Below are 24,836 nucleotides of genomic sequence, written 5' to 3'. Positions count from 1 at the left end.
ATGTTCATTCTTTAATATTCCATTTAATTTAATACTGGAAACACTGGCTTGTCTTGCCCAATAGGATAAGGATAACCAGGGTATAGAAATGATAAATACTTTTTACTGTGTTTACTGACTTAAACACTTAAAACACAATAACATTGACTGATAAGGATAAAATATTTGATACATACCAGTATCAGATTATTAAATTAACCAGAATAAGATACTTCCCATAGGCTTTAATTAACTTAAGAAAATTGATAAAAGGATATTTTAAATAAATATTTATATTTATTTGTTTAATAATTCTTGAAATAATTAGTGCAAATAAAGATTGTTTGTAAATGTAAATACCTAAAATTCTTTATCTTCTTTATCTCAGTTTTAATATAAACAGGTGTTTCAAAATCCAAATGGGTTTATGGAAATGAAACATTAAAAATGGATATTGCTTCATCATTCATATACGTAAATATTTGGATGAATTATATTAAACCCTTTAGGGTATTTTAAACAGGTTGACAAGATTATCAAACATGCTCTTCCCCTATTTACTATATCCGAAGTATAGCTTCCATATGATGGGAGAGAAGGGACATTTATCACTGGGCATACCTATAATCCAAACGATTTAATTTACAAAATCTTTGCGGTTCAGGACCAACAATAAAGGTCTTTCCAAAATCTTGGCAGGGGCCTTAGTTCCTTTTTATGCAAAATCCATTTATATTTTCAGTATTAGGCACTGTCAGACATATAGGGAAAATGCCGGGAAGCCCCAATGATAAGACTCTAAGATACTCCTAGTTTGAGAATTTCAAGTCAATTCTTTTCTTACCTACCTTTCCTATCCGCCTCTTAAAATTTATTTTGAGTTCATGACTAAAGGGGTACTAATAATAATAGCAATAATAATAATTGTATTGCTACCCAGGTTTTTAAAATGAAATATTTCAGGAAGAATTTAGATTATTGTGGAAAGGCAATATATTCCATTAAAAGATAATCTGATTACATGATTTGGACCATATTTGTCTACCCATATTTGGATATATCTGCAGGAACTTTTGAATTAAAGAGCTGGAGGCCCTGTCAAGCTTTTTCACAATATAGGTAGTCCTCTACTTATGACCACAGTTGAGCCTAAAATTTCCATTGTTAAGCAAAGACAGTTAAGTGAATTTTGAGACATTTTTCTTCCCATAGTTGTATCATTGCAGTTGTTAATAATACGGTTGTTAAATGAACCTGGCTTCCCATTGACTTTGCTTGTCAGAAAGTTGCAAGAGTTCATGAGGTGACCTTGGGGCTCTTCAACTGCCATACATATATGCTAATTGCCACACATTTGAATTTTCATCAGGTGACTATGGGGATGTTGCAATGGTCATAACTGTGAGAAACGATCATGTCACTTTTTTCAGTGCCTTTGTAACTTTGTTTACTAAACAAATGATTGTTACTTGAGGACTTTTTGTCTTATGGGGGGGGGGAACCAATAGTTAAAAAAAGAATACAAAATATATTCTTACTCCTTTAAAAGTGAGATAAACAGAAGGTGTAATCATGTTCCTATTTACTTAGAAATTAGTTTGCCTGCATTAAATGGGGTTTCCGGTGTGCTAAGTAAGCATAGAATTGTGCCTTAGGGATACAGAAAGAATGTTAATATGAACTTTAGTCTTCCTGACTAAAGCAAATATAAATACATAAATTATGAATGCATATAGGATTATCCCCCAATTAGATCTTTATCAATTTTGAAGCCTATGCAAAAGTATTACAGCATAGAATTAATCTGAATGCATAACAGTTAAAGAAAATATTAAATCTGGAATCAGTGAAGATATATCAGAGATATGTAAAGTATGATCAAGGTTCAATTTTATCATCTTTCTATCATCCCTCTGACCTACAATCTCCAAACGAACAATAAAACTTGCTTCTAGTCACAGAGGAAAAGCATACTCTCCTAATGAAAGTGAAATTACAACCATCTATTAAAAACAGCCAACTCTGCGTTAGGGATACAGCTTTTGAAAGGACCAGCAACTTTCACGGAATAGTCAATGTAGCAAAGTGAATATAATTTTCTTTGATAAATTGTTCTTACTGAATCAAAATTATCTCCAGTGCCTCCTAAAGAGAGGAAGAGATAACCTAAACTGATTCCATGAGCTCCTGTTCCCCCTCCCCAATCTATTCTTGCTGGCTGAGGAATGTCACACCATAACAATGGTAGAACTGGTGTTTGAGGAAACCTAGAGAACAGTAGGAGTCATAGTCCTTGGTTGTTGGGTTATTGCTTCAGAGATATTTCCTTTCCCAAGCACAGAAAGAAAATGACCAAAGGCAGTGGGGGGGGGGGCGGTGTGTGTGTGTGCAGAAGCAATTTCCTGCTGGTGTTCCTATTGAGTTTCTTGTGAGAATGTGGCAGAAAACATCGGAAATCTACCTTCCTTCTTTTTTTTTTCTTCCTCTCTCCTTCCCTTCCTAGTAGGCATGCAAGTGGCTGCTACCGGATGGAGGGAGCAAGGTATTGCGAGACTGGTTGGGAAACTGTCACAGAATGTTAAAAATGAAGATTTAATTATGCTATAATGCTTTTCATATTTAAAACAGGTCTTTGCGGTACCTTGAGTGTTAGGAGGATGAATCATGCTTGTGGAGCATTTTCATGGACAGTGTACATTAATAATAATAAATAAATAATAATAATGATAATGATAATAATAATGATAATGATGATGATGATGATAATGATAATAATAATAATCTGATGTCTGTAATTAACATGGAGAATCCCACCCTAGGATCCCAACCATTCAGAAAATATTCCAGAAATCTCTGCTGTGGCAGCTCCTTTACTGAGATTTTGAATTTAAAGAATAGCATGGAAACTTTAGGAGTACTAAATTTCTCATTGGGCAAAAGGTGGAAGGAGCAGGCAGAACTAAAGCATGTTCATGGCCTCTAATTTTTTTTATTCCTTTACGTTGTTTCTTCCAAGGTCCTGTGCAACTCTATGATTCTATGACATGATTTACAATTGCGTCTGAAGAGTCCTTACTTTCCTTAATATAATTTGAAGTTTTGTTATTGTGGTCTCCTTATCACCTTTGATCCTTAAATTTCCTGCACTCACTGAAGATTTAAGGCAGCTGCAAAATTTATTAAGCTATTCCCCATCTCATGGCAACTAAATGTGTTGGCTGACACTCTGTCTCTACCAGTCCCACTTTCAGTAGGGCTTTTGAAATCAACACTAAAAATACCTGGAATTCCTTACAGAATGCCACAACATTCTCTCACAGCCGTCACTGTGCAACAGAGCGCTCAAACAATCTGGGATCATTCTGCTGAATTTTATGCAACACTTCTATCGGATATTTTTCAACTATTGTGTGCTGAGAATCCTGTGGATCCAATGGAAGAGCTCTATAACTTCTGAGTTTATAGTAAAGTACACTGGTTTATTTAGTTGATATGTTTCTTTACATAATGCAGAAAACACATTTTAAAATAATTATATAAGGACATAAAAACACATCAGTGGTTGGTGAACACTTTTTAATACAAGATTTTCTCCCACCAATACAGTGTCTAGTGGCATAAACAAACAGCACTGGTGCTTAGGGAAAACCAGCTGATGAGAATGCCATTGTTATTATTCTGTTCACTGCCCCTTCGCCTCCAGTTTCTATGGTGACAGGTAGGCCCAGGCCTGAAATTGTTTGCGCTTGCGCATGACCAGTAATAAAGTGGTATCAGTTGCTAGGGACAACGGCACTGTTTGGAAGGCCCTTCAAGCTTGCAGCATTTAGGCTTCGGAGGCTGTGTGTTGATAAAAGTGGGGGACAACTTGAAATGTGGGCCAGCCAGTAAAGATGTTGGCATCAAACTGGTAACTCGGGGAGCGGGAAGGAGCAGCTTACTAACTAACTTCCAAAGTGCATCTGTCCAAATGCACTTTGCCTTACCTGACGCCACTTAATGATCTACCTTGACCTCTTTTGGGTGGGAAAAAGTGTCCCAGAGCCTGTCTTTATTTTAGAGCAAGCACAGGACAATATTCAAGCATCAGGGATTGGGCGGGGAAGGGAGCACTTAAAGAAACTTTCTAGGGCAAATCTATACGGTCACCCTCACTTCAACACATATTCTTCTAGCCCTCTCGGAGTGGAGACACAGGTCTATGGGGGAGAGCAAAATTAACATTTGTTTTCAGGTTTCAAATTCTGTTCGCATATTTCAAAAGAGGTTTGATGAAAAATACCACCGTAACAAGTTCAGAGGTGAAGGTCATTTTAGCCATTCATCCACTAGCATGTTAACTGGCCATGTCAGCACACAAAAAATACTTTGCAAAACAGTCAATATGGCTTAGAAGTGTCTGCTTTGTGTGCAAAGTCAGCCAGAGGCTGCCCAGCCCCCAGCCAGGGGATGGACTCATTATTGCAAAAGGTTTCTCCTCCCTCTAGTGTACCCAAGAGTCTCAAAGGACAAAAAATAAAAATAAAAATCCATGCGTAAAATGATTTTGTCTAAAGAAAAAAAGCTGGGAGCAACCCTGGGAGTAGCTCCAACTTCCCAGAAGGAAGTTCAGTGTTTTTTTTTAAAGGCAAGAAACCGAGACATGGCTCTAATATTTAAAACAATGACTATGAAAGACCAAAGAAAAAAGGAAAAAGGAAAAAAGCCAAAAAAAAAAAAAAAAAGCAACATGAGCATAGCATCAGACCCAGTGAATTGATACTAAGAAGCTAAGCTCATACAAACTGCTGGCAGCATTACGACTATTAATTATTTTTTTTATAATTAATAAAATTTGACGCTGTATCAAAAATTTAGTAAAAAAATTAGAGCTGAGAGTTCATTGATGTTTATTAAGAACTGCTTCTGGCATCTGTTATTACTTTTGCCATACGTCAGGCCTGCTCTACTGCATCTGTATGCAATAGAAAAACAGTGAGGGAGGGAGCTGGGACAACCAGAACGGTGGGTTGGTGGGGGGGACAAGGGGCTGTTCCAATACTGTGGGCCCGGAAGGCGTTCATATAAGGAAACCGCATTACACTCCGTAAAAATATTGCATCTTCACCAAAATACCTCAAGAGTGTTTCAAAAGCCAAAGTATACCTTCCAGATGGAAAAACCTCAGTGCAGCACCATGACCCTTTGCAGTCTACAGATACCACTGTTGGGCCTCCACTTCCCAAAAGGCAGCAACATTACTCCACAATTCTGCTTTTTGATAATGGCAAAGGTACTTCAAGCTCCATTGTTAAAGATATTTGTGCCATCTGTCAAGCAAACAGCAGGCTAGAGAGACAAGAGCGCTACAGTTTGCAGAAAGGACCCCAGGTGATGACTGAACTGTATAATATGTGAAAAAATAGGATTCCTTTGATAAAAAAAGATGGTTCCTCAGCCTGATTGGCCTTGGAAACACCCTTTGAGCTTATTTGTAGTAAAGCACTTCCCTCCTTTCCCAAATCTATACAGATACGTTTCGGTAACAGTAATTAAGTGTAAAAACTTAATATTGGTTTCACAAAGTCCTCTGAATGTAATTCTTAGGCTATGTTTCATGTTATGCCCTGTAGCTAGACACACGTGAATAGAAAAGACAGTACAGTTAGTTTTAAAGGCAAACAGCAGAGACCGACCCGGTGTGCCACCCCTAGTGCTGCCTGCATGTCCAGTCTCCCTTTGCACAAAATGCTTTGAGACGCCTGCTGTCAGAAATATTTTGAGCCAAGAAGGTTTTTTTTTCTCTCTCTATGAATAAACAAAACATAAGCTGTTAGGCAAAAATAAAATCAGTGTTCCAAAAGTTCCACAAGCACTCTGGTTTAGCAAATGCACTCGGAGAGGGGCCTGCTGGGATCAGGCAATGTTTGAGATTCTGAATGTTGGTTTTCCGGTTGGCAACAGATCTGCAGGCCACTGATCCCGATAGATAACACTGGTGTGGAACTAAAGGCTCCATCTCCGTGGGTGTCTCTGCTTCATTAAGGAGGGACATAGGGAGGTGGAGACCTGTATGGGGTCATGTTCTTCGGGCGGGAACCTTTACCCTCCATGGGTGTTGTGAAAGGAGGGGGAGGCTGATAGGGAGGGGCGTTAGGGTCTTCATCCCGCAAAGGTGTATACTCTCCTATGACATCCTGGTTCAGTGGGGTTGTTTCTGGCATGTTTTGATTTGGATACTCAGGGGGAGGGAGAGGAGCCTTTTCTTCCTGCAGAATCAATGGCATGCTAGAGGAAGGGGGAGGTTTGGAGTCATCCAGCTCATCTGCAAAGATTATTGGTACTCCTTTCTTGATAAAGGTGGCCTGGTCTTCTATAGTGAGCTTGCCTTTTCTCTTTTTGCGATAACAAATCATAGCAATAATGCCAGCTATAAGCAAAATGGCTGCCACCACTACTGCAGGGATTACGGTGTGCAGGTAAACATCGTCTTCACTTGTCTTTTCCGGAGCTCGTTGAACAATCTCTGTGGGACATACAGTTGTAGGGGACCCATCTTTAGTCACAGGAATAAACTGAATGTGTTTGCAGCTACCAGCCCCAACTACAGAAATATCGATGGGCTTAAATTCTGGTTCTAGAGTATTTGAAAAAACTGTGCTTGGAACTCCAGATTCATCTGAAATTTTTCTACTCAAGATGAGAATCTTTTCTTTGGGGCATGGATCCAAAGGCAGAGTATTATTTGTCCATTTAACTAAAATAGAACCTTTGCCAATATTCTCTAAGGTAATAGTACTACTGTTTCTATCACCAAGAGCAAATGCCAACTTCTTCACCAACACAATTTTTTTATTTATGTCATTGGCTACTATATTATGGTCTCCATGGAATCTGGCCTTAAATTTAACTGGAGGTATCTCATTATCTTCAAGAGTGTGGACAAATATTTCAAAAGCATCCACCGCTGAAAGGCCACCTTTGTCTGTAGCATGCATAAAAAACTCATGTCTGCCTTCATGGGTGTGATTAGGTAATCCATACATTAGTTGACTAGTGCTATTGAACTGCACCCAGGAGCTTTCTTCCAATGCTTTCTCATTTTCCAGTTTCATGGTCAGTTGTAGTTTATCAGTGGTAGTATCTTCTTTATCATAGAAAGTATCAGAAGGTATTTTGAGCTCAAAGTATGTGCCTACCCATGCATCTACCCTGTCAATATGGTTTTTCAACACCGGTGGATCATTGGGCACATGGGGAAGTCCAACTGCAGTAGTGCGCAAACGAGTTGGTGGTGAAACTGTTTTTTCAACAAGGCTTGGTTTAGTAGTCCGAGGAGGCTTTGGAGGTCGAGGAGTTTTTGAAGGTCTTGGTCTTCGTGTTGTTCCTGTATCAGTTGTTGAGGGTGTTGATACTTTTGGAGTTGTTCCTTTGGGTTTCTTTGTTGTGGGAGGTGTAACAACGGCAGTAGCTTCTCCCTGCCCAGGCATTGTTGGTCGAATCTGGCCAGAAGTAATAGTACCTACGTCTACTGTTCTGGTTGGCTGAGCTGGGACAAGAGTTGGTGTCTGAATAATAGCACCTCTTGTTCTAATAGTAACTGTGGGTTTCTTAGGCAATGGTACGGGCTCTCTTACTGGAGGTGCTGTTGTTTCAGTAGGAGGTGCAATAGCTGGAGAAGTTGGTGTTGGAACAATTCTACTTGGTGGTTCTTGGGGGGCAGATGTTGGAGGTCCAACAGCAGTCACAGGCGTTGGTGTAGCATTAATCTGCCGTCTTATTCTCTTTGGAAGATTAGGTTTCTTGTTTGCAATGTGCCAACCAACCACAGGGTAACCAAGATGAGCAGACATTGTCCCTTCCTTAGCTGGAGATTCAACATTACTTATGTTGGGAACACTGTTTTGACTCAGAGAACAACCCAGTTTCCATGATAGCAAGGCTCCATTTTCTACCACCTTCTTAGCATTCCCTGGTCCAGCCATGAAGGCTGACATGTCAAAGAGTCTATTATTTACAACAGGAACTAATTTCATGTTATAAAGTTCCACTTCTGAGAAGGTTTTCATTCTGTTCAAAAGTTCAATCCTCTGCTTTGGTGTCATTTTTGTTAAGTCAGCATCCAAAATTACAGTCAAGATGGTGACTGGTTCCTCAGCGCTACACAGAAATGGCGACGCTTCATTCACATCTTGTAAAGCCACCCGTACTGACTGAGGTTCATTATGATCTTCAGGATGCACTTCGATTGAAAAGACATTGGTGGTTTGGGGCACATAGCTTCCATTAGATACCAGATGCACTGCAGTCACTGAGATATAATGAATGCCTTTATCTGTTTCAAGTGGGAGACCTTCCAAGGTTCTGCTCTCAGGTTCCCAGTGCAACCAAGAAGGCAAGGATTCTTTTCCAGCTTCAGCAATCTATTAAAATGAAAAAAAAAATGACAGCTACATTATTTTTTAGAAAGCAATAATGCAAAAAATGCAAAACACATTTTAGAAATTCTCCTAATATGCAGCTACTGAAAGGAAAATATGGACACTGTTGAAAAGCTACAGGAAACTGAAATTTTGTATCTCCCCATATGCCAAGACTATGAAATTTTCTGGCTTACTATGAATTAATTTTTACTACAAAAAAAAGGCTAAACAAATATAGAAGCTTCTTCTTTAGTTTGCTAATCTGTGAGTTGGGATCTCTGGTTTCTTTTTACCAAATTGTGAGGCCTTCTGAGTTTGGTTTTTCAGTAGGGAACCTTCTCTGCTTCATACATCTTTGTAAACAGACCATTGTATGTTTTTGTAGTTTGTTTAGCATGTTTTACAGTTTTAAAATATTTTTAGTATTTTTACTTGTAATGTGTTTTGAATTGCAAGCAGCCTAGAGTCATTGACTGAGATGGGTAGTTATAGAAATTGAATATTGAAAGAAAGAAAGAAAGAAAGAAAGAAAGAAAGAAAGAAAGAAAGAAAGAAAGAAAGAAAGAAAGAAAGAAAGAAAGAAAGAAATTATTACCATTTGAGTGAGAATGGCTGAGTTGCAAGAATGCAACTTTTTATAGTAAACCAAGTATACATAAAATATCTGAAAACCATTAGAAGCTGTTCCTTATGACTGCTTAGTTGCTTGTATTGAGTAAAAGTCCTCTACTAAAGATTAATCTTTGTATAGTTGAAAATAAATGGGAGAAAAAGGAATATTATCTTTCATAAAGGATTAGGAAAAATCATACAAATGCTTAGTTTTAAACTTTCATAGGCTTATTTGAGAGACTGGTTTAACATCACAGTTTAATACATTCCTAGCCCACATAATTATGCTACCTCTTGAAGGATAAGGTTCTTTTTGGTTTGGCAGTTTCTTAAAACAAAGTTTTAAACCTGACTCTGCAGCAAGAGTCCTCTTGTAAAGGTAATAAATAATGAAGGAATCTGGGCTGGCAGTGCAATGGCTCAGAAGCTAAGATGCTGGGCTTGTCAGGGCAGACTTGGGTGTTGCACAGTGGGGTAAGGGTACATCTTCACCTAGCAGCTAGGTCCTAGCTCCTGCCCATCTAGCAGTTTGAAAGTATGCAAATGTGGATAGATAAATAGGTACCACTTTGGTGGGGAGGAAACAGCCCTCCATGACATCATGCTGGCCACATGACCACAGAAATGTCTTCCAACAGCACTGTCTCACATCAATTGGAGATAAGCGCTGCCCCCTATAATTGACAATGACTAGCAGAGTAAAATCCACAGGGACTCCTTTTCTTCCTTTCATACTGTACTGACTGAAAATATGTGGACACACAACTGATAATAGACCAGAACCTAAGCAATGACTGTGAGGCATAGAAATTTGAGAACTTAAGGATAGTTTATTTATTGTTCCTTTCCTAACACAATTTACACATGTATTCAAAAGCATCAAAACATTCTTATTTCAAGTGAATTATTTATTCTATTTCTATCCCACCATGATCCAAGTGATTTTCAGCTTTTTAAAATTACCCAGTTTTGCAGCAATAATAAAATACAAAAGGCTCTGCTGTCTTTGTCAAGTAGACAAAAACAATTTTAAAAATGGCAGTACAATTAAAGCATTGAAATTAAATTTCAGTTTTAAGCATTGAAATTAAATGTTTTAACTTTTCTTGCAGATATCCATATTCTCTCAGACTTTAGGCTCGGGAGGTTAATTGTTGGGTTTATTTAGTTCTAATCCTATGATTAGAAGTGGAATATTTTTAGATATAGAATTTTTGTGTTTTGTTTGACTTTGATTTTTGTGATTTTGTTTTGGCTTTACCTCTTGTTGGCTGCCTTTAGTTATATACATTGTAACATATGTATAAAACTATACACATACATATTTGGCACTGCCACCTTCTAGCATATTCAGCCATTTTCACCAGGGCAACTTGAATAGGAAACAGAAAGTTCCAGCACAAAGAAACATATTATCTGTGTGCTATGTATTATATAGGAATGCCTGAAATAGGCATTTGAAGGGATAAAACAGAGTTGGGCCTATTTTAAAATATCAGTAATTTTGCTGAACCAAATTAGTTTCAGAAGGAATAATTCAGACTTTAAATTTTTGTTGCTTTTAAGATAACAGCAGATTAAAAAAAAGTAACAAAACACAAAAATACATATAAAGAGCTTTCTTTGTTCTTTTATGGGAGCAGTCATAAGTTGAGGACTACCTGTAATAGGTTTTTACAGATATTTGTTCTTTATCAATCAATATTATGTGCAAATGTTAAGGGCTGAGTGGCATAGAGAGTATCAATGGATCTTCAATTATGAAATATACCACAGATAATATTTAGAATTTATTGGGCTCCATTACTTCAGTATAGGAAAGGATTGTCCAGGACACCATTCTGTTGGGGATATAATAAAGACAATGCTTCTTTAAAACATACGTTTTACAATCTCCTATACTTACTAAAAGAAAGTAGTGGACTAGTAAGGGGATTCTGCATCCTCTTACTAGAGCTAAAAGAATGATACTACAATATTGGAAAGATGAATGTATGGCCTAGTTGCTGAATGGATTGAAGACACTCACATAATGAAATATGGGATCATTTCTACAAAATATAACAACCTTAAAAAAAGAATATATTGTGACTACATAGTCTATATTTAAATTTTTTTCTGTTGTATTTTTTCATTTATTTTTTAAGCGCTTGATAGGTATTCTTTTTTAAAAAATAATTCAGACACTTTATTTTCATTCTTTGGAGAGCTTAACCGCAATAGCTATAAATTGCAAAGTACTGCAGACACCATCATTTGCATTTTAGGTCTGCATATATTTTTCCCGAGCCTTTCCTATGGTAGAAGTAACTTTATCATGCTTAATATGAAAATGATTAATTCTAAGAGTACAAGGACTAAAATGAGTGCCTACTCAATATCCTCCAGCCTAATTTAGGAATGAAAGAGCATAACATAAGCAAAAACAGCACTTCAATATTCAGAAGGCTCTAATGAGAGTTCACTTCACGTTTTTTTTTCTGTTTTCTTTTCAATTTCACTCTTCCATTTTCTCCAAAGAGAAGTGGCTTAAGCTCTTTTCAACTCTTATAACTCTAAAAGAGAAGTTTAACTCATGCTATTTAAAACTACAATCCCTGAAATATTGGACTGCATAAGATCATTTTAAAAACCTTCAAATGCACAATTCAAGGAGGAAAATAAAATTACATTTATATACATTATTTCTTTGTAGAAAGTGAAAATGTCTGGCAACCTCATTTATCCTGCGGCTGATTTGACTAGCTTTTGTTTAATTGTTCAGAGCATTATAAACAAGATGGCTGTTTCTACAAACATTTATAAACTGTAGTAAAATGAAATGTGTGTAAATGTATGATTAGCATCATAGATTCAGCTTATTGTTCCACTGATTTCACTTCACGTGTCTCTGGGTTGCCCTTCAAAAATTTAAGATTCTTTAGAAACACTCCACAATGAAATGAAAAGACAAGAGGAATAGCTTTTCTCTGAAATCTTATCATAATTCTATAATCAATTATACAATAATACATGGTTACATTGAATACATACAGTGCATTGTAACTGGCTACTGTTTATCTTCTTGCTAAATACGCTGTCAGTGTTACTAACAGACAGACAAGAGCTGCCAAATTTCCCATAAAGTCACCTTCCAGCAATCTTGTCCTCTGTAGCAGACACCCACCTGCTGCAACCACCTGTCCACACTCCATAGCACATATGCATGCACCAGACTGCAGCACCCCCAACATGATGGCTACAGTCGCCCGCACACTCTCTTAGACCGCTGAAGCACCTCTCTGCACTCACTGGCCTGCCGACCTGCTTGTGAATCGCCTAGGCTTGCGACTTCCTGCTGGATTCCAACCAACTTTGCTTGTTGGATGTCAATAGCAAGTTCCAAGTCAGAATCCTATGATGGCAATGGGGACTGCCAGGATTGCTGTCACTAAGTGAGGGGGTCACATGGCACACTTTACAACCACTTAGGAACAGAAAATCAGGTCCCAACTCCCATTGTTAAGTGAGGACTACCTCTAGTACCCAGATTTTTATATTGGTGAATCTAAAGATTAATTCTTAAATAGAAGTCTTTAGGCAATTCTAGGTTTGCTTAAAGCTCAGGGATATCATTGCAGGTTCCACTGCAGGAAGAGATGCTAAAGAATATCAGTATAGGTAGTCATTGACTTATGACCACAATTGAGCCGAAACTTTATGTTGCTAAGTGAAACATTTGTTAAATGAGTTTTACGACTTTCCTTGCCACTGTTGTTAAGTGAATCATTGTTAGTTACAGGGTTGCTAAGTGAATCTGGCTTCCCTACTGACTTTGCTTTCAGAAGGTTGCAAAAAATGATTCCCTCATCCAGTGACCCTGCAACCATCATGAATATGAATCGGTTGCCAAGCCTTTGAGCTTTGGTCATGTGGCCACTGCGATGCTGCAATGGGTGTAAGTCACTTTTTCAATGCCATTGTTAACTTTGGGCAGTCACTAAACGAACTGTTGTAAGTCGAGGACTACTGTATTGCCATCTGTTGGGGATTTACAACAGTGGACTGGAGGCAACAGTGGAGTTCAATTTATAGATTTTTTTTAAAAAACCCTCATATCTGCAAATGGGAAAAATGCGTTATTTAACAATTAGACTATTTGACATCTCATTACCTCACTGCTATTATACAAAATATGTGCAATATATCATACACTATATTGCCAAAAGTATTTGCTCACCGGCCTTTACTCGCATATGAACTTATATTGGCTCCCAATAGATGTTGAGGTGCAATTCAAATTTCCTGGTTATTGCCTTTAAAGCTTTAGATACCGTAGAACCGAGCTATTAGTAGGACTACCTGCTCCCCTCAACCTCTGCCTGCCCCATGCGTTCCCATATGGACATGCCGCATGCTCCAGATCTCTGCTGACTGATGTCTAATGGATGTTGTTACAAATTCTCTACCCAATACTCATATTAATACAGAACAGATAAATGAAAATCAGTCTGATAAAATCCAGACTAACTATAATTAGCGCAAAGAATAATGAAAAAAGGCATTAATTTGGAGAAGTCACGTTATAACGGATATGCATCTGTAGGAAAAATAAAAATGAATGAAGCGTGGAGTAGACTAAGGAAATATCTAGCCACATTATGGGCACTAATGCAGTGTCAGTGACTCAACAATGAAGCCAAAGGGGGAAAAAATACTAACAGCAATTCAGTTGGGAAGACATAATCACAGGTTAAATAATGTAAGTTCATATGCAAGTAAAGGCAGGTGAGCGAATACTTTTGGCAATATAGTGTATATCGTAAATAAAATGGACCCCAAATTCTTAATCCAAGAAGAAAGCTACTAAGTCTAACAGTCTCTGATAACACTAATTCTGCACCGTATGGGCTATTTAATGAATGTCATAGATTAGTTTATTGAATAAAATTTCTCCTCTATCTTCCCAATGATCATTTGTAATGTAGAAATTTATAGAGTGCTGCTTTGAGGGGGAAAAATCAAATTCCTGATAATATGTAATCTTATATCTAATTAGAATTCAGCTCACATGAAAGGTTCATCTTTTATTTAGAAAAAGTAAGATTACAGTTAAAAAGTAGTTAAGAAATGAACAGCCTTTAAGACACAGCAAATGTTGGAAATATGGATATTAAAGTTTGTGTATAAAACATTCTGACAGGTTTGGCTGAAGTCATGTGTTTTATGATAGTACTGAACATGCCGCTAATCTCTATTAGCATTCTATGTAATAATAAATACATTTTAATTATACCAGAAAATGCAGCAAAAAAACAAAACAAACCCCAAATATGCTCACAGATCCAGTGTTGTTTCTATACTGAATTGCTAACTTAATTTCCCCCAAATACATCACCTTGGAAGTTCCACCATACCATGAAATGTTGAGTAAGAAATATATGATGGGCTCTCCAAACATATCTGGTACTGTTTCACAGCAAAGATCACATGAAATAAATATCTGCAGGTTGTTCGAGGAAATGTATTTCTCCCCCAGCAAAACAGACAGCTGAATAATCTCCATATTCCTATGTCTGGGAAAAGTATGCCTTTAAGATGAATGCTTTCATAGAAGATAAGAACATTTCTTAATTTGGTATAAAAACACCATCCTTCTAAAAATAGTTTAGCATTTTAGATCTTGAGTGTTCTGTAGTGAAGGTTCATATTTAACAATATAAAACCTATCTTTATTTTGCTGCTAAACCACATGGCAAAAACATACAGAGGAACAACCTAATGCTTGTTATTCTGGAACAAGTTAATTTTTGCTATATTTTCTAAGCATGAAGACTATATCTAAGAGTAGCAGAAGAATTTAGCTTTGGGTGTGCTGAAAAGGAATGTACTGAATACACATATCAACTAAGTGTTTGGTGTTGTTCAAATTGATCTGTAACCAAACTGACTTTAGCAAAACCCTTAAATATAAGACAGAGCATAATTCAAACACTTTGGCTACAGATTTTCCACATGCTACAAGAACTAAGTGTTTATTTAGTTCTTTCTTTATACGTGCAGATTATTTGAAAGGTAAGATTATAATCTGATGTATGCTTGTTTGAAAGGAAACTTTAATGCGGGAATTCATTTCCGAGTCTATGTTCAAAGGCTGAGTCTGAAATAACAATCTGGAATTTTCCAGAAGCAAGGCATACTAGTTACCAGGTAGTACTTTTTTTCCCCCTCCAACAAAGTAATTGCCCATGCAGCTTAGCAAGCAAAATAAAAGATGTCTAATTAGAGAATTAAAAACATTGCTGAGTGGTCAGAGGTAGCTCATGAAATAGAAATAAAAGATAAGCCATCTGGGTTCAATGGGCAGCCCTGGAGAGTACATGCCAACAAATCCTGGATTTTAGATTCTCTCAATAAGAAATACTATAAAGATTGGCTTTTATAATTCTTCACATCTGAAGTCAGGTATCTCAGCAATCCTCTTCCCAAATAGTTCTCAGATACATCAATAATTGGCCCTTAAACAACAGCACTGCATACTTTTCAAATATACATTTTAATAGATTTGTGTTCTCTAAAATATTCTTCTGTTAGAGAGATAATTTTTTCAGGAAAGTATTTAATAATTTTTTTAAAAAAATGTCTGAATTCCAATAGAGCAGGGGTGTCCAAACTTGGGAACTTTAAGACTTGTGGACTTCAACTCCCAGAATTCCCCAGCCAGCCATGCTGGCTGGGGAATTCTGGGAGTTGAAGTCCACAAGTTTGGACACCCCTGCAATAGAGGTCTGCTTGTACACTGCTATTTTTCTGATTTCCCATCACATTCCACTGTTACAATCTGCCTTTCCTAATATTCCTGAAAAGGCATTGTGAGCTCATGGGCCACATAGATATTACCTTCCAGAGTTCAGTGCATGGAAGCTGTTCCATTTTTTTTAAAAAAATCTTAAATTCTATATAACATTTTGATTTGAAAACAATACTTTTAAAAACATATTTATCCAAAACAGTTTATACTTATACTTTATATTTATCCCAAATAGTGTGTGTGTGTGTGTGTGCGTGGATGTGGGTGTGTGTGTAAGCACAGACATACTTCAACCACGTCATTTTCTTTCTTGCTCAGTAAAGTAGTTAAAACTCTGCAGCAGTTTGAGAAAGGGAAAGATGAAGTGTGAATACGCATTCTGCCAACTTAAAAATACTTCAGCAATGTTACACTATTTGAGAAGACATTCCCTACATGAAAAATTGTGTAATATTATATTTCCTAAGACACTAAGCATTTGCTGCTGAGGTAGACAGACAGACATAGATATCTAGCACTGCTCTTTAGAAGGCCAGATCCTGAAGATGAAACTCAAATACTTTGGCAACCTAATGAGAAGGAAGGACTCACTGGAGAAGAGCCTAAAGCTGGGAAAGATGGAGAGCAAAAGAAGAAGGGGACGACAGAGAATGAGGTGGCTGGATGCTGTCACCAAAGAAGTTGGCGTGAGCTTAAATGGACTCCAGAAGATGGTAGAGGACAGGAAGGCCTGGAGGAATGTTGTCCATGATGAGTTGGACACAAATTCGCAACTAACAACAGCAATAGCACTTTAAAGTTAAAGCATAATATTATTCCAAAAATATTTACAATAGCCATATAATGAATTTCAAGGATACCATTTGTATACTGTATAAAGCTTTCATCAAAAAGACAGCAGCATGTTTAAGATCATACTCTAGACTTATAATTAAAGCAAATGTGATGCTAGTTTCCAAAAATAGCTTCTCCACAGTGGTGGAGGTAGCATCCAGGCTGGGTTGACCTTCATCCACTCATTGTGAGGACTGAGCCTGACAGTTAATTGAAACCACGCCCTGTCACTAGGCAAGCCCAGTTCCGATTCAGTCCCTCAATGAGGATGGATGCATCATCACCTTGTTCCTAGGCTGAGAGGAATAGTTGTGATATTGCCTTTGAGAGTACAGAGATCATCTTGATTTGATTCCATCGTACAGGAGTGACCCTGGCTGACTAAAGCTCCTCACAGAGATAAAGAGTGGATTGGTGTCTTTGAGCCCTTTCAGGGCGTGACAATGTTATCAGGCGAAGGCGGCTTAAAGTGTTCTTTTGCGGCTTGAAAAAGTGAGAGTGGCTTGAATTGCTAATTGCCTGCGAGGTTCGCGTCTTTCAAGTCCACCGCCGCCGCGCGCCCCTGCCTTCGCCGCCGGTCCTTCTCCGCTTGCGCTCTGGACCTGTCAGCTTCCCCTGTGAGCTCTGGACATTCTATCACGCCGGGAAACGCTCTACCACTCCTGCTTGCAGTAGAGCGGCGAACCGTGGTAGCTTTGATTGATTGGTAGTTACTTGAGTGTCTTTCAGCTATCGCGGAGCGACCAGAGCCTTCAAAAGCGGGGAATTCAGCTTGCGGAGCAGTGCACAGTTAAGAGAAACAACTTTCTTCAGTGACCGGGACTATTGGAAAAAAGGTGCAAAGCGCCATTTTTGTATTTGCGCGCCCTTTCTCCTGTCAAAATGGCGGCAGCCATAGCCCCTGAAGCAACGGACATTAGCAGGGAGACTACTGCGTAGGATAGCATTCCCCAGGTGGTAGAGGAACAAGTGGAAGCTTCTCCCCCCCCCCCCCGTGCCTCCACCTCTACCTCCTCTAGCACCACCAGGGGGCGCAAGAAGCCTTAAAGACCTCAGCAAGAGCCGACAAGTCTAAGAAATTCTCTAAATCTGCTTCTCGTTATGGGAAGCAGAAGAAGGCGTTAGAACGCATTTACAGGAAAGCTGCTTCCAAGAAGCTTCCCTCCTCTAATCCTATTGATCTGCTTCAGCTTGCCCAGATGCAGATGGCCTTACAGCTTTCTCCTGGGGATAGACAGGGCAGGGAGGCTTCCCTTAACTCTCTTTTTCCCATTGATGTGTCAGGCATCTGGGGGCCAACGCAGGAGATAAATCCAGCTGTGACTCCTGCAGCATCACTGGCACCTCGCACTTTGCAGAGGGTAGACAGTATTCCATCTACTTCAGCAGGCATTGGCCAACCTAATCCCACCTGCATGGTCAATTTCCAAGACATCATTGGAAACAGCCATTTCACAGGGCATTGCAGCTGGTTTGCAGCAAAGGGATGCTCAATCCAACAAGCAGCCAGCCCAAACGCAGCCAGCTGATAGACCTGCGGTGCCTCCACCCTTGGCAACAGTAGAACCTTCGGCCCCAGATGAAGAGGAATCAGACCATTCTTCTGAATCTGAGGAAGGGGAAATTAAAGAGGTCGAAATGTCCGAGGATGAGGGCAGGGAACCGGACCAGAAGACCTTTTTCCACCAACCGTGTTCATTACTGTACAAGGCCAAAATGGCTTCAAATTTCGGCACGCAGCCAGCAACCACCACCCCCGCCCAGCGACTGTGTCCGCAGACACCCTGTTTTCTGAGCAGGCTCCTCCATCAGAAACGATACCTACCCCAAAGATCTTCATTGACCTGGTGCAGCGTCAGTGGGAAGCTCCCACCTCGTATCCGACTCCATCGGCTTCTGACAAGAAATTCTTCAAAGTGGCCAACGAATTGGCTCAGTTCCTGTCGATCCCAGCTATTGACGCCCCAGTAACTGCCCTTCAGCCAATATGCTGGGGCGGGGGGGAGGGGGCAGAAGATGTCCTTAAGCCAGAGGACAAAAAAGCAGATCTCACTCTGCAGTGTGGCCACCAGGCAGCGGCATGGACAGTCTGGGCCTCAACCACTGCCTCATTCTTCACCCATTCTTGTCTTCTCTGGCTGCAGGACCTGCAACAGCTTATCCCCATCGCAGACCTCCATGCCCATCAGGATATTGCCAAACTGGTGGCGGTGGTTCAGTTTACATCTGATGCTACCCTCTCATCCACCAGATTCGCCTCCCGAGCCATGGCATCTTCTGTGGCATCTCGCAGACTGTTGTGGCTTTGCCAATGGCAGGCGGATATGCAACACAGATGGTGTTTGCCCTTGGCCCCTTTCAAGGGCAAATCTCTCTTTGGGGATGCCTTGGATCCTTTTCTCATTGACAACAAGGAAAAGAGGAAGGTTCTTCCTACGGCGCCCAAGAAAGGGTTCTCCTGCTCCACTCCCTATTCCAGGCGGTCTTCTTTTCGGGGCCAAGATGGGGGGTTGTCCTTTCGGAACCAAGATTATGGTTCGTCCTTTCGGGGGGCAGACTACGGCAACCAGGGGTATAGGCAGCAGAGAGGATATTCCTCTAGGTAGAGGAGGCAGTCAGACCACTACCAGAGGAGTACAGCCTCCAAGTGCCCCTTTCGCGGGGACATTTTTACTGCCGGACCTAATTTACAGGCATCTAGTTATCCCATTGGAGGCAGATTGGCTTTTTTGCTGATCAATGGGATAGAATGACCATTGGCTTACCTGAAGGGTCCTTTTCTGTACACCGCGGGAGAGTCCAAGCAATGGGTTAATTCAGTCTGCTTGCCCTTAGGACTGAGGAACTATTTTTCCTTAAGCCACACCTCCTCCTGGTGTGCTCAATCCCCCAGAATTCTTTGAAGGAGTCAGTTCGTGCGGACGGAGCGAAGCGTCCAAGATGATGTACTGTTGACACGAGGAACCCGAATCCCGGCCTTGAGAGCCAGGGTGGGTTGGACTCTCCCGCGGTGTACAGAAAAGGACCCTTCAGGTAAGCCAATGGTCATTTTCCTGTACACCGCTTGGAGAGTCCAAGCAATGGGACATACCAAAGTTATTGTCCATCTGGGTGGGCAGAAGAAGGCTCCCGGGATTCGGACTCTGACACAACCGCCTGGAGCACACGCCTGCCGAAAGACGCCTCAGCCGAGGCGAAAATGTCCAGTTTATAGTGTCGCACAAATGGAGAAGGAGAGGACCACGTAGCGGCCCTGCAGATGTCCAGGATCGAGGCCTGGGTGGCCCAGGCCGCTGAAGTAGCAGCACTTCGTGTGGAGTGTGCAGTGATGCCGCGCGGAACGGCTTTGGATTGACTTTCATAGGCAGTCGCAATGCAAGCGCGAAGCCACCTGCCAATTGTGGAGGAAGTGACCTTCTTCCCTAGGGAACCGGGCTGGAAGGAGAGGAAAAGAGCCTCTGATTTCCTGAATTCCGCAGTACGAGCGATGTAGACCTTCAGGGCCCTCCTGACATCAAGATTGTGCCAGGATCGCTCTCTGGGATGCGACGGATGAGGACAAAAATTTGGCAACACAATGTCTTGCGCTCTATGGAACCATGAGTTTACTTTGGGGGTAAAGGTCGGGTCCAGCCTCAAAATGACCCTGTCAGGGTGGATGACGCACAGATCCTGGCGAACAGAGAGAGCCGCCAGCTCCGAAATCCGGCGAGCTGACGTGATGGCAATCAAGAAGGCCGTCTTCAGCGTCAGGAATCGAAGAGAAGTAGTGCGTAAAGGCTCGAATGGAGGGCCAGAGAGGGCCCGCAGGACCACGGACAGCTGCCAAGTAGGATAGCGATGAACGGTGGGAGGGCGAAGGTTAGAAGCGCCCTTGAGGAAAAGACGCACCTTCGGGATTTTGCTGAGAGGCAAAAGGTGGTCGCCCGACCAGACAGTAGACAAAGCCGCCACTTGGCGTCGAAGGGTGTTCGGGGCCAGGCCCTTGTTGAGTCCCGCTTGAAGGAAGTCAAGCACTCTGGGAACAGGCGCGGTCGTCGGCTCGATGAGCAGCTCCTCACACCACTTGGCGAAGGCGGCCCAGGACGCATCATAAATCCTAGTGGTTGAAGGGCGTCTAGCCGCCTGAATGGTGTTCACTACCTCCTCCGACAGGCCTTGGTCTTTTAGTTGGTCCCCCTCAAGTGCCAGACGGCCAACTGGAGCCACTGGGGCTCTGGGTGAATCACGGCCCCCTGGCTGAGGGAGATCTGGTCCGGAGGAATGCGCCACGGAGGAGACACCGACAGGTGGACAAGGTCGGCAAACCACGACCTGCGGGGCCAATGCGGGGCCACGAGAAGGACCTCTGCTCCCTCTGCGATGACTTTGGAGATGAATTGAGGAAGGAGAGGCAGGGGAGGGAAGGCATACAGTAGCTCGCGGGGCCACTTGCAACGCAGTGCGTCTGTCCCCTCCGCCCCCGGGGTGAAGAACCGGGAGTAGAAGCGGTCGAGCTGCTTGTTGTCCCTTGACGCAAACAGGTCTACGGCCGGAGTCCCGAATCTGTCGGACATCTGGTGGAACAGGCGAGGGTCCAGTTTCCACTCCGCAGGATCTATGGTCGTCCTGCTCAGCCAGTCGGCCTGTGTGTTGTCCACTCCGGAGATATGGTCGGAGCGAAGGGATTCCAGATGGCGCTCCGCCCAGCGTCCCAGGGACTCCGCCTCTCTCATCAGTGCTCTGGATCTGGTGCCGCCCTGACGGTTGATGTGGGCCTTGGTGGCCACATTGTCCGTCATCAGAAGCACATGTTGACGATGGATGGGCCGGCTGAAATGTCGCAGGGCCAGGCGAGCAGCTCTCAGTTCCAGCAGGTTGATGCTGTAGCTGGATTCCACTTGGGACCACTTGCCTTGAACAACCAGGGACCCCATGTGGGCTCCCCAGCCGGAGAGGCTGGCGTCTGTGGTGATGATCAACCTCTCGGGTTCCTTGAATAGGTGGCCCTTGAGGATGGCCGGAGACACCCACCAGCGGAGAGACCTCTTCACGTCCGGGGGAACTCGAATCGGCCTGGTAGAGTTGCTCCTGGATGCCCTCTGGTGCGGCAGCAGCAGCCACTGAAGAGACCTGGAATGCAGGCGGGCCCACGGCACGATGGAAATGCAGGAGATCATTTTTCCCAGCAGCTGCGACAGAAGGACCACTGGAGCCAGCCTCAAGCTCAACACCTTGTGGGTCATGGACCTTAGACCGGTCAACCTGTCTCGGGAAAGGAAAACCCTGCACAAGTTGGTATCTATCACCGCCCCCAGGTGTACAAGTCTGTTGGTTGGAGTGAGATGGCTCTTCTCTATGTTTAGAGTGAAGCCGTGATTTCTGAGGGATCTCATAGTGGTTTGGAGATCCCGAAGGGCCTGCTGCCTGGACGACGACTGGATCAGGATGTCGTCCAGGTAGCACTGGAGCCTTATGGGCCTGCGTCTTAGCTGAGCCGCCACTACCGCCAGCACTTTGGTAAACGTCCGAGGAGCGGACGAGAGGCCGAATGGAAGAGCTTTGTACTGGAAGTGGCGACCCGCATAATAGAAGCGCAGGAACTTCCTGTGCTGAGGACGGATGGGGATGTGGAGGTATGCCTCTTTGAGATCTATAGATGTGAGAAGATCTCCCTGTCGAATCCCCGCCAGAATGGACTGCAGAGACTGCATCTTGAACCTCCGGTAGGCGATATGCCTGTTGAGGTTCTTGAGGTCCAAGATGGCTCTCCACCCCCCCGAGTTCTTTGGTACCAGGAAGAGGATGGAGTAAAACCCCTTCCCCTCTTCGCCTTGGGGAACTGGTTCCACGGCCCTGATGTCCAGGAGATGACGGACTTCCTGGTCCATACGCTGCCTCTTTTGGGGGCAGGACGGGACAGGGCACCGGATGAAGGTCCGAGGGGGAAGGGACAGGAATTCCAGGGAGAGGCCTTCCCTGACTGTCTGCAGAACCCAAGCATCCTCGGTGTTCTGGGCCCAATGGGAGGCGAACAGCTGGAGGCGACCCCCGATGGGCGCCAAGCCCTGGCAGTCACTTTGACTTACGGAACGGCCTGTTGGAGGCCCCACCGCGGTTATACTTGCGGAAGCCGAACTGCTGCCTGCCTCTGTCCCGAAAGGGCGCTCTGTCTTGGGACCTGTCGCCCTGCTGGCCGAAGGACCTATTAGAGGGAGAGAAGGAAGAGGCAGAGGTGGAAGGCTCGGAGGCACGAAAGGACTGCCTCCTAGAGTAGGGAGCGGCCTTACGTTCCTGCTTTTTATTTAGAGAAGGTAGGATCTTCCTCTTGTCCTTGGACTCAATGAGGATAGGATCCAGGGACTCGCCAAACAATTTGGACCCCTTAAAGGGGGCGGAAGCCAGTTTCCATTTGTTTTTCTGGTCCGCTTGCCAATGTCGGAGCCAGATCAGTCGACGGGAAGTTATGTTAGAACCGAGGGCCCTGGAGGCAAATTTGGTGGCATTGAGGGACGCGTCAGCGGCATACTGGGAGGCCGCGATTATTTTTGACACGTCCTGGTGGAGACGGATGTCTCCCGCCGGGAGCTTGTTTAGGAGCTCGCGCAGCCAGATCACAGAAGCCCTATTAAAAAAGGAAGCGGAAGAAGAGGCCCTGATGGCCCAGGCAGCCGCCAGATGGGTCTTGTGGCACGCCTTTTCCGCCTTCTTGTCCTCCGCCTTAAGGCCTTCCAGGAGGTCGGCCGGTAGCGAGGAGTTGGAAGTGAGCGCAGCGATGGGCGGGTCGACAGTGGGAAGGGCCAGAAGGTCCTCCAACACTGGCTCCATAGTATAAAGCTTCCTATCTACCCCACTGGGAGAGGATTGCGTGGCTGGCTGAGCCCACTGGCGCTGGATTAAGTCGAGGAACAGCCCCGGGACCGGAACCAGCTCTTGCTGGGGCGCTGGCACATCAAACATGACCGCATTGGGATTAGCCGGAGGGGCATCCTCCGCCGGCGCGGTCGGCTTGGGCTTGATCCCCACCCTGGTGGCAGCCTTGACCTTGTGAAGGACCGATTTAAAAAGGCTGGGCTTGAAGAGACCCGCAAAGGCGGGCGCTTCGGGGGGAAGGTCCTCGTCGTCCGAGAGGCCTAGCACCTCCGGGTCAGGGTCCTCAATGGCAGAGGCCTCGCTGACCACCGAGGATTCCAGGGAAGGATGGCGAGCACGCTTGCTTGGGGGCGGAGCTGCCTGATCGGGCTTGGGACCCCTAGGGGCCGCTGCGGTAGGGCTTTTAAATTTCATGGCCTCCGTGATGCCCTTGGCAATGGCGCGGGCCATTAGCTCCTGCATGCGGGGCGATAACTCCTCAGAGTCAGAATCGGGATCCAAGCCCTCTTCTAGGGGGGGTGAAGCCTCACCCTGCATATCGTCTATGCTAGCATCCCCAGGGGGAGGAACCTGTTCACAGGCCCAAGAAGGGACCGGGGAAGCCGGCTCTGCAAATGACCTATTAGGGGATAGGTCCTGGGATTCCACCTCCTCGGCGAGGACCGACTGGAGATCTTCCCGGGAGGGAGGGGCTCCTGAAAGGGACTGCACCCTGTCTGCCTGGCGTCTGGCCTTCTCGAATTGCTTGTCAAGGGCCCGCTGGCGCCTTTCAGCATCCTTGGCCTCAGCTACCGAAGGGGTTCTGGAACGCTGTTTCCCAGAGCTACCCCCACCACTCTTGCCCGCACCCCCACTCCCCGAAGAGGAGGAACCCTTGCTAGGGGCCTGCGAGAGGCTCGGCCTAGCGTCTTGGGAATCGGGAGGACTGGGCAGGTCCATAGTCAATGACCACACAAGATGGAGCAAGGCTATGATAAGGCAGAAGGATAGATATAGACTGGGTGCTGTAATGGGAAACAAAACGAAATGATCGTTAAAATTGCCATATATACAATTAATCGAATCAATACTATGAAATCATCCCATGTTTCACACCAGTCGGAGGCCCAGGGGTAGGATTGGGGCCTGCACCGAGGTGCAAGGCTCCGCAGGAGAAGCAGGGAGGAGAATGACTATATAAAAAATCTTCAGGCCTGCGCTTACTTAGGCCTCCTCCCTGAGCCGGTATGATGACCGTTGGAATGGCACAGGAACCAGCGCCGCTCGCAAAAATAGACAAATGGCGAAGGTGGCGATCCTAGCCCGAGAAACCCTTGCTAGGCCCTGCCACCTCCAGCGGCCTCCTGACAACGAGGCTGATGCAAAAT

General features: G+C 43.4%; 1 protein-coding gene across 7 annotated transcripts in view; it reads right to left on the bottom strand.

The window, feature by feature from the left end:
- Positions 1-3,437: 3,437 nt before the first annotated feature.
- The window catches only part of DAG1 (dystroglycan 1), a 99,135-nt gene continuing 77,736 nt past the window's right edge, over positions 3,438-24,836 (bottom strand). For all 7 annotated transcript variants that reach the window (XM_081944202.1, XM_081944200.1, XM_081944201.1 and 4 more), the window contains one exon: positions 3,438-8,381. In XM_081944202.1, coding sequence (XP_081800328.1) covers positions 6,000-8,381 — 2,382 coding nt within the window. In that variant the 3' untranslated portion in view covers positions 3,438-5,999. The remainder of the gene's footprint in view (positions 8,382-24,836) is intronic.

This window comes from Natrix helvetica (assembly GCF_964273705.1).
Source record: "Natrix helvetica genome assembly, chromosome: 1".
Classification (NCBI taxonomy): Eukaryota; Metazoa; Chordata; class Lepidosauria; order Squamata; family Natricidae; genus Natrix; species Natrix helvetica.
Note: the sequence above shows the minus strand (reverse complement) of the source record. Positions and strands in the feature narration are given on the sequence as shown.